Here is an 8413-nt window from a genome sequence, read left to right on the forward strand (position 1 = left end):
GTCTGGTGCAGAATATCCCTTCACGGGTACATAATCCAGGGCCCCACTTCCTCCAACCATGCCTCACCTCTTAGTTTCTACCATCTCAAGAATGCCATCAAATTGTGAATCCATCAATGGATTAATCCATTGGTGAGCTAGGAACCCTCATGACCTAATCAGCTCTCCATTCACCAGCCAATGAGTCCAACTCTTTAGCACACGAGCCTTTGGAGGAGTTTGTTTTGTTTTTTGTTTTCGAGACAGGGTTTCTCTGTATCGCCTTGGTTGCCCTGGAACTCACTAGCCCAGGCTGGCCTTGAACTTGCAGAGATCTGCCCGCCTCTGCCTCCCAAGTGCTGGGATTAAAGATGTGCACCACCACTACCCGGGTGGAGAACTTCATACTCAAATCATAACATGAGGAATGCAAAGAAATCTTTCCTGTGGTGGGGATGTAATTCAATACATCGCTGGCCTAGCCTACACCACGCCCTGGCTTCCATCCTTAGCACCACATAGAATGACTATGGTGGCACATGCCTGGATTCCCAGCACTTGAGAGGTTCAAGACCATCCTTGGCTACATAGTAAGTTGGAAGCCAGCTTGGAATGCATAAGACCCTCTTTTGGCCAGGTAGTAGCGGCACACGCCTTTAATTCCAGCACTTGGAAGAGGCAGGTGGATCTGTGAGTGCAAGGCCAACCTGGTCTACAGAGCGAGTTCCAAGACAGGCTCCAAAATTTCCAAGAAACCTTGTCTCAAAAAAGCAAAAAAAAAAAAAGAAAAGAAAGATCCTCTTTTGTTCTATTTGTTTAAAAGGGGGTGGCGATGAGATGGCTCAACAGGTCAAGGCATTGGCCACACAAGCCTCGAACCCACATGTTTTAGGGTTTCTATTGATGTGATAGAAAGAAAGAAAGAAAGAAAGAAAGAAAGAAAGAAAGAAAGAAAGAAAGAAAGAAAGAAAGAAAGAAAGAAAGAAAGGAAGAAAGAAAGGAAGAAAGAAAGGAAGAAATGAGTAAATAAAGAAATAAGTAAATAAATAAATAAACTATCAAGCCCAAGCCCAGCTGGGCATGGTGGCACACGCCTTTAATCCCAGCATTGAGGAGGCAGAGGCAGGCGGATCTCTGTGAGTTCAAGGCCAGCCTGTCTACAGAGTGAGATCCAGGACATCCAGGGATACACAGAGAAACCCTGTCTCAAAAAAAAGAACAAAACAAAACAAAAAACCACCAAGACCATAAACAACTTGGGGGAGCAAAGAGTTTATTTCACTTCCACATCACAGTCCATCATCCGAGAGTCAGGGCAGGAACCTGGTGGCAAGAACTGATGCAAGGGCCACCGAAGAGTGCTGCTCACTGGCTTGCTCTTCGCGGCTTGCTCAGCCTGCTTCTGTTACTCCCAGGACCACCTGTCCAGAAGTAGTGCCACCTAGTGATCTGGGCCCTCCCACATCAATCAAGAAAGTTGACCAGAAGTTTGCCCACTGACCAATCTGGTAAGGGCATTTTCTCAATTGAAGTTCCCTCTTCCCAAATGACTGTTTTGTGCCAGGCTGACATAAAACTAGCCAGCACACCAACCACATAAAGGTGGAAAGTGAACCAATTTCTTCTAAGCTTTGCCCTCTGACCTCTACACGTGTTGTGTATTGCCCCCTCCACCATAATTAAAAAAAAAAAATGCAATGTACCTTTTCTTCCCGCCAAACCTTTGAATTGACTATTCTCTTTGGCTGGAATCAGGGGTTCAATTTCATCCCCAGCTACACAGGCCAGCTTGGGTTGCATGAGACCCTCTGTTGAAAGGGCAGGGGAATGAGATGGCTCAGAGTGAAGGCACTCGGCTGCAAGCTGGGCGATCTGAGCTCAGAATGCCTTCCCCTTTCACGTGAGCCCCCTTCTTTCACGAACCCTACAGGAACCCCTAGGCTGGATTAGAACCTTCTCTTGGTTCCAAGAGTTCCCCTCTCCCAGTCTTGCCTATCCCAGCTATCCCTATCACTCTGTTCTTCACAGTTGACCATTATGGATGTCACTGCGGTCTCCCTCATGGCCTGGTGTGCTCATTTTCAGTGCTGAACTGCCTAGAGTACAAGTTCAAAAGATTGTTAGATAAATAAATCAGAGGAAGCCGGTCGGTGGTGGCGCACACCTTTAATCCTAGCACTTGGGAGGCAGAGGCAGGCAGATATCTGAGTTCAAGGCCAGCCTGGTCTACAGAGGGAGTTCCAGGACACCCAAGGCTATACAGAGAAACCTTTTCTCAAAATAAATAAATAAATACATAAATACATAAAGTCAGAGAAGTAACTATGGGGAGAGAGTTCACAATTCTTGACTCCTAGTTCAGACATCAGATAAGGACCAATCTAGAACAGCCTACCCAGAGAGTAGAAAGTTCTTGACATCTCCACGGGTGGGAGGAGTCCCGTGCACTCACTAGGAACGGACTGCTGACAAACCAGCATTTCAATGCCCGAAGCCTGAAAGATGCCATGTCATCTTTGGAAACCTGAAGATTAGAGAGACAGAGAGAAAAACAGAGAGAGAGAGAGAGAGAGAGAGAGAGAGAGAGAGAGAGAGAGAGAGAGAGAGAGAGCGAGCGAGCGCTTCCCGACGGAGGAAGCTCAGCCTGGATCTTTATTTTTTTAACCTCCCTCTCTGCTGACATCCTACACCAGTGGCACAGAACAATCACAGCTGTCCCCACCCGAATCCTTGGACAGCTGCTGTGATTTGAATAACCAGGCAGGCTGATGATATGTGTGTGTGTGTAGGGGGAACGGACATGGGACTGATTTGCCTGCTAAACAGTCCCTGGAGTCCTTCACCCTGCCAAGACTGGAGCCATGCTTCTTTCTTCTCTCTATCCCCACCAGTAGCCTAAGCAATTCTCTCACTCAAGCCTCTGGGGGTCCTCTAGTGTCTCAGCCCCTGGAGACTGCAGAGTTCCTTGGGGGCCTGGCCTAGGAAAGGAGCCATAATAGCAGGCCCCAGGGCAGCGGTAACTAGAGCCAGTTAAGGCTGCTCCCCAGGCTTGTCCCAAAATTTGCATGAAGAGAATGAGGCTCCTCCATGGGTCTCCTGACCTCACCTGGTTCTGGATAGTTCTGGGGCTGAGGTCTGACAGGCAGTCAGACAGGCTGAAGAGGCAGTCCTGCGAGGAGCCATCCCACCAGCCTAAAAGCCATGCCCCGGGTCTTCCTTGTGAGGAGTCGGCGTCCACAACCCTCTAATTGGAGCCATCTGCCTGACCAGCTCCGGGGAGATGCCTACATCCCAGGTATACATCTCAATGGGTCTGGAGGTGAAGGGCCAGGGAGACTGAGGTATCACCACCCGGCTTCTCTCCCCAGACTGCAGCAGCCTGAAGGTGCCACCAGCGCACAGATCTCCCGGTCTGCGAGACACGTGGGCAGTGGTGAGTCTGCGGCCGGCAGCTGAGACAGGGATGGATTCCCACTCGCTCACGGGAAGCCGGCTCCCCTTTACTCCAGGTCCTTTTCACATGCTTTCCACTTAGGACCTGTTGTTCTTCACGTGGCATGCTGCCCCTTCCCAGCAGCCAGCTCTGCCCAGTCTCGGTTAAGACCGGCCTTCCTAGGGTGGGTGGGCAGCTGTAGGGCTGCTCCAGGAAGCTGTGTCTGGTGGACGATTTATATCAGAACACTGGAGAAGGTAACAGAGATGGGCGTGGGGCTCTGCTGCCTTAACCTCCCAGGAGCGGGTCAATTGTGCTGTCTTTGAAAGGAAAGTACTAGTCTTTCTGAGTGTGCTTGAGGTCTTCTCAGTATGAGAGGCAGGCACTGGTCAAGGTGCTGAGTATCCAGCAGAAGGGATGGAAGTCCACTTCCTCATGGAGCTTCTTCTTGGTGGGAGCTGGAGGCACAGACAATAAAACTAGGAAAGCTCATATTAGCGAAGTGTGTTCTTGGCAATGGAGGCACATGAACACCAGAGTGATGGGATCTGGTTAGGGAAGGTCTTGGGGAGAGGGTGGCACCTGTCCTCACGACTCACAGACCCTCTTCTGGTGGTCCTTAGCTGTGGGCACACGGACAATTCTTGTTTGCAGAGTAGCAAAGCCTGGGCAGGATCCAGCTGGCCAGGCTAACTCCTGTACCCCTCTGGCAGTCCTCACAGGGAACACTGACCTCTGCTCCCAGGGCCCCGGGAACACTTGGCTGCCCACTTTGCCCCAAGGCCTTCCCATTGCAGCGCATGCTGACTCGGCACCTCAAATGTCATAGTCCAGCACGGCGCCACGTGTGCCATTGCTGTGGTAAGGGCTTTCACGATGCCTTCGATCTCAAGCGCCACATGAGGACTCACACTGGTGAGCGACAGCGGAAAAGAGGGTCTTCTGGACACCAGCCAGGGGCGGTGATGGAATGAGAGGGAGAGGCACGGGATGTGGGGTATGTGGCAGGGACACAGGTAATGGGGTACCTCACAGGAGGTGAGTATAAGCTGGCACCAAGGAAGGAGTCTGGCAGAGGGTAGAGATGGGTGCTGGCTACAGAATTCAGGCTCTGGGGCCAGCAAGATTCCTCAGTGAGTAAAGGCCCGAGTTCAATCCTCAGGACCCAGGAGGTGTAAGAACAGACTGCAAGTTATCTCTGACTTGTACCATGGCATTTGTGCACTCGCTAGCTCGCATGCACATACAAATACATACCCACTAAACAAAATGTAATTAAAAAAAAAAAAAATCAAGCCAGGTTTGGTGGCACCTGCCTTTAATCCCAGCACTTGGGGGGCGGAGGCAGGCAGATTTCTGTGAGTTTGAGGCCAGCCTAGTCTACAGAGCGAGTTCCAGGACAGCCAAGACTACACAAAGAGACCCTGTCTCAAAACAAAAACAAAAAAAAAGTAAATTTTCAGGATCCAGATTCAGAGCAGTCAAGGGAACTTTCCAAGTTGCTAAGGGCTCCTCCCTTTCTCGGGAGCTTCCTGGTGAGGAATGGAGGAGACAAAGGGCTGGTTCATGTTGCTTTAGGAAGGGGTAGCAGGTGGCTGGTGGGCCCTGAGTGTAAGCGTCTGCCCAGCTTGGAACAAGGACAGGAAAGGCAAGGTGGGAAGCCTATAGTCCAGGACCGTTGCCCTCTCTGGCCCTCATCTTTGCAGGCATTCGGCCATTCCGCTGTGGAGCTTGTGGAAAAGCTTTCACGCAGCGCTGCTCCCTTGAAGCTCATCTTGCCAAGGTGCACGGGCAGCCAGCCAGCTACGCTTACCGGGAGCGCAGGGAGAAGCTGCATGTGTGTGAAGACTGCGGCTTCACCAGCTCTCGGCCTGATGCCTACGCGCAGCATCGCACGCTACACCGCACAGCCTGATACACCGGCTGCCGCCTATCCACGAGACAAATAAATACGGGGAACACTAGTATAGAAACTGGCATTTATTACAGATGGGGGAAGGAACAGTCATTCAGTCCAGCGGTGGCCGCAGTGGGGGGCGGTACACACATAGTACAAGCGCATGGCATCCTGGCAATAAGAAGGTTCAGTTAGGAAGGGTCTGGACCGAGAGAGAGTAGTGTGGGCTATTCCACCCCAAAGAACAGGCAAAGGGAGGCAGAACAGGATCAGCCCAAAACTAGCATCTCCACCCCCTGGGGAACCAGCCAGCCACCCAGGAAGGAGTGGTCCGCTCACCTCAGCTCGGGCACTGTGTGACTGGAAGAACACTGCCTCCTTGTGGCCACACCTAAGGAGATGGTACAGTTACTAGAAGTGTTAAAGACCCCAGTTTCCCCGGGGGACAGCCACTGCCTTTCCCAAGTGAGCTGCGCACTCACTTCTGGCAGGGGTGGTCCTCCGTCCGCGGCAACGTGGGGTCCTGCGACACGTCTGCGATGATCTGGGTCAGTTCGCTACAGGGATGGGGAAGTGAGCCATTACGGTTAGACTGGCTGTCCCAAGACCACACCCGAACCCCAAGCCGGGGTCCCGCCACTCACTCCACTTCGTGCGTGATTTTGTTGACGTAGATGCAGCTGTTGTCGGCTTCCTGCTGGTAGTCACAGTTCCGGCACTACCGGAGGGGCAAGAGTGGCGGGAGGGGTGTCACAACGAGACCAGACTGGACGGGAGGGCAGGATGATCCCGGAGGGGGTGGACATGATGGGAGAGAGGCAAAAGCGTGGGGAACCGGCAGGGAGCGGGGAGGAGGGAAGGCGCGAACCCTCGGGAGAGGGCGGCTGGCACTCACCGCGTACAGCAGGATGCGGTTCTCCTTGTCCTCCTTGGGGTACAGCATGTTATTACTGTGGGGAGAGGGAGGTCAGAGGCCAGGCCTGAAGCCAATCCTCACTGCTTTTCCACACCGGCTGCCCAGGCCTCACCATTCCTGGCAGAATCGAATACCCACGAAGCCGGGCTCGTAGGTCCCGTCGGGTTCCATAGCGAAGGGGCTTCCGAGCTTTCTGCGCTTGCGCCGGCGCGCTACGGACCGCGGGAAGGGTCATGCCGCGTGGCTGCGCCAAAATGGGTCGGGGATGCGTGCGCATGTTGGTTCTCAACCTTGCGGGGTTGTGGCTGACGGCTTGCCGCAGTCCTTTGGTACTCTCTGGTAATCACTCCCGGTTTCGCAACCTTGCTCCCCAATTTACGGAGAGCACGGACCTAGGACAAGCGCTGAGACTATGATGCACAACGCCGTGCGCCAGGCGCTGAGCGTAAGCGGAAGACGCCACGGCTCGCTTCTGGGCCCAGGCCAGTGCACATGCGCCGAGCTTACTCCTGGCGAACCCGGACAACTCCAGGCAGCCTTTCTTCTTGGTATCCGCCTCCTCCCGCCCGCCTGGGCGGCCTCCCTTGCAGCTATTGGCAGAACCCGGAGCCACGGAAGGCCGCTCGGGATTGGCTGAACCTGCCCGGCGGTGGAGAGAGGACGACAGTGACTGGCCAAGCATGCTTGTTGGAGCGCTCGCATTGGCCCTCTTCGCGGCCGGGGGCGGGACTGATATCCCAGAAGGAGCGGCGGCCTCTGCGGAGCCGGTGTGAGACGGCTGAACTGGACCGCGGGCCACCGCAGGGCGCGGCGAGATGGAGGTGACGGGGGTGTCAGCGCCCACGGTGACGGTTTTCATCAGCAGCTCCCTCAACAGCTTCCGCTCGGAGAAGCGGTACAGCCGGAGCCTCACCATCGCAGAGTTCAAGGTGTGGCCGTGGGGGCGGGCCCGGAGGGCGGGGCCTGGAGCCTGGTGGGCGGGGCTTGAGGTGAGGGTGCAGAGACTGGTAACCAGCCTCCGAGGCGTGGGAGTCCACCGAGTAGGGGCGGGGCCCAGGGAAATCCGAGGCTCCGGAGAGCCGAGGGGGCGGGTCCCAGAAGGAACGGAGCTGGGTGGGTCCAGGGTCTTTGGGAACCATCGTAGTGGTTGATACAGGCCAGAAAATGAGGCCTCTGACAGCCTCTCTCCTCATTCTGCCCCTTGCCGCAGTGTAAACTACAACTGGTGGTGGGCAGCCCTGCTTCCTGCATGGAGCTGGAGCTGTATGGAGCTGATGACAAGTTCTACAGCAAGTTGGATCAAGACGATGCACTGCTGGGCTCCTATCCTGTAGATGATGGCTGCCGCATCCATGTGAGGCCACCCTTTCCACACCACGTTCATCTGTTTATTTAGTCCACAAATACTGTGCTCTGCCCATTGTGGTAACCAGTATAGGCCCTGTCCTCATGGAAGCCCCGTTAAGCCTGGTGGAAAGCAGATGTTCAGCAGACAGTGACAGACCAGAGCTGTCTGTCCTGGGTTAGGGGCACTCCCGGGAGTGGTGAAACCCCGGAGAGGCGCCTGACTTGACTTGGGGGTATCTGAAAGGGCTTCCTGGAGGAGTGGATGTTTGAGCTGATATCCTGAGGATGTTATGTGGAGGGAAAGAGAGTACAGAACTCCAAAAAATTGAGGTGAAGCACCCTGAGCAGGAAGGCTGGCCAGATTGGGAGAGGCGAGAACACAAAAGGACCTCTGTGCAACAGCTCTCCTCACCTTGCCCACTCAGCCCCTACCCCAGGGTTAGACACCCTGTCCTGAGCTCCGCCTTGCCCACTCAGCCCCTACCCCAGGGTTAGACACCCTGTCCTGAGCTCCGCCTCTGTCCCTTTTCTGCTTTGTGTTGTATTCTCTATCCGGAGTTCACTTTTCATATGCCCACATGGGAACCTTTCTAATCTTAAGGTGTTACCTTCCACCACTGGATACAGTGGGGCACACCTGTAATCTCAGCAGTCAGGAGGACTTAGGAGGCAAGCCTAGGGCAGGAGTGGGACTCTGTGAAAAACAAACAAGCAAAGCGGGCGGTGGTGGCGTACACCTCTAATCCTAATGGCGTACACCTCTAATCCTAGCACTTGGGAGGCAGAGGCAGGTGGAACTCTGTGAGTTCGAGGCCAGCCTGGTCTACAGAGTGAGTTCCAA

General features: G+C 54.2%; 3 protein-coding genes across 4 annotated transcripts in view; 2 read left to right on the forward strand and 1 right to left on the reverse strand.

The window, feature by feature from the left end:
- The first annotated feature begins 1061 nt into the window (after nucleotides 1–1061).
- On the forward strand, nucleotides 1062–5327 carry Ovol3 (ovo like zinc finger 3). The gene is given in 4 exon segments (XM_042268819.2): nucleotides 1062–3300; nucleotides 3302–3412; nucleotides 4126–4327; nucleotides 5119–5327. Coding segments are annotated over 4 exon segments (642 nt in total). The 5' UTR covers nucleotides 1062–3180.
- A 50-nt stretch (nucleotides 5328–5377) lies between these two features.
- Nucleotides 5378–6477, reverse strand: Polr2i (RNA polymerase II subunit I). Its single transcript, XM_006982025.4, has 6 exons — nucleotides 6338–6477; nucleotides 6205–6259; nucleotides 5954–6027; nucleotides 5792–5866; nucleotides 5649–5700; nucleotides 5378–5480 (listed from the first exon to the last, which is right to left on the reverse strand). The coding sequence occupies exons 1-6, from the start codon at nucleotides 6394–6396 to the stop codon at nucleotides 5418–5420; spliced, it is 378 nt and encodes a 125-aa protein (XP_006982087.1). The 5' UTR covers nucleotides 6397–6477; the 3' UTR covers nucleotides 5378–5417.
- A 389-nt stretch (nucleotides 6478–6866) lies between these two features.
- Nucleotides 6867–8413, forward strand: part of Tbcb (tubulin folding cofactor B) — a 5743-nt gene continuing 4196 nt past the window's right edge. Inside the window, exons 1-2 of one of the 2 annotated variants that reach the window (XM_042268676.2) lie at nucleotides 6867–7154; nucleotides 7436–7579. In XM_042268676.2, coding sequence (XP_042124610.1) covers nucleotides 7041–7154; nucleotides 7436–7579 — 258 coding nt within the window. In that variant the 5' untranslated portion in view covers nucleotides 6867–7040. The remainder of the gene's footprint in view (nucleotides 7155–7435; nucleotides 7580–8413) is intronic. The other variant, XM_006982024.4, reaches the window with a different exon arrangement.

The sequence above is a fragment of the Peromyscus maniculatus genome, chromosome 1 (assembly GCF_049852395.1).
Source record: "Peromyscus maniculatus bairdii isolate BWxNUB_F1_BW_parent chromosome 1, HU_Pman_BW_mat_3.1, whole genome shotgun sequence".
Taxonomy (NCBI): Eukaryota; Metazoa; Chordata; class Mammalia; order Rodentia; family Cricetidae; genus Peromyscus; species Peromyscus maniculatus.

Bases quoted from the DNA above. Each gene is read 5' to 3' on its own strand.
- Polr2i (XM_006982025.4), bottom strand. From the start codon at position 6,396: ATGGAACCCGACGGGACCTACGAGCCCGGCTTCGTGGGTATTCGATTC. The intron at 6,260-6,337 runs GTGAGGCCTGGG...CTCTCCCCACAG, and splicing joins ATTCGATTCTGCCAGGAATG to TAATAACATGCTGTACCCCA. The intron at 6,028-6,204 runs GTGAGTGCCAGC...CCCCTCCGGTAG, and splicing joins ACCGCATCCTGCTGTACGCG to TGCCGGAACTGTGACTACCA.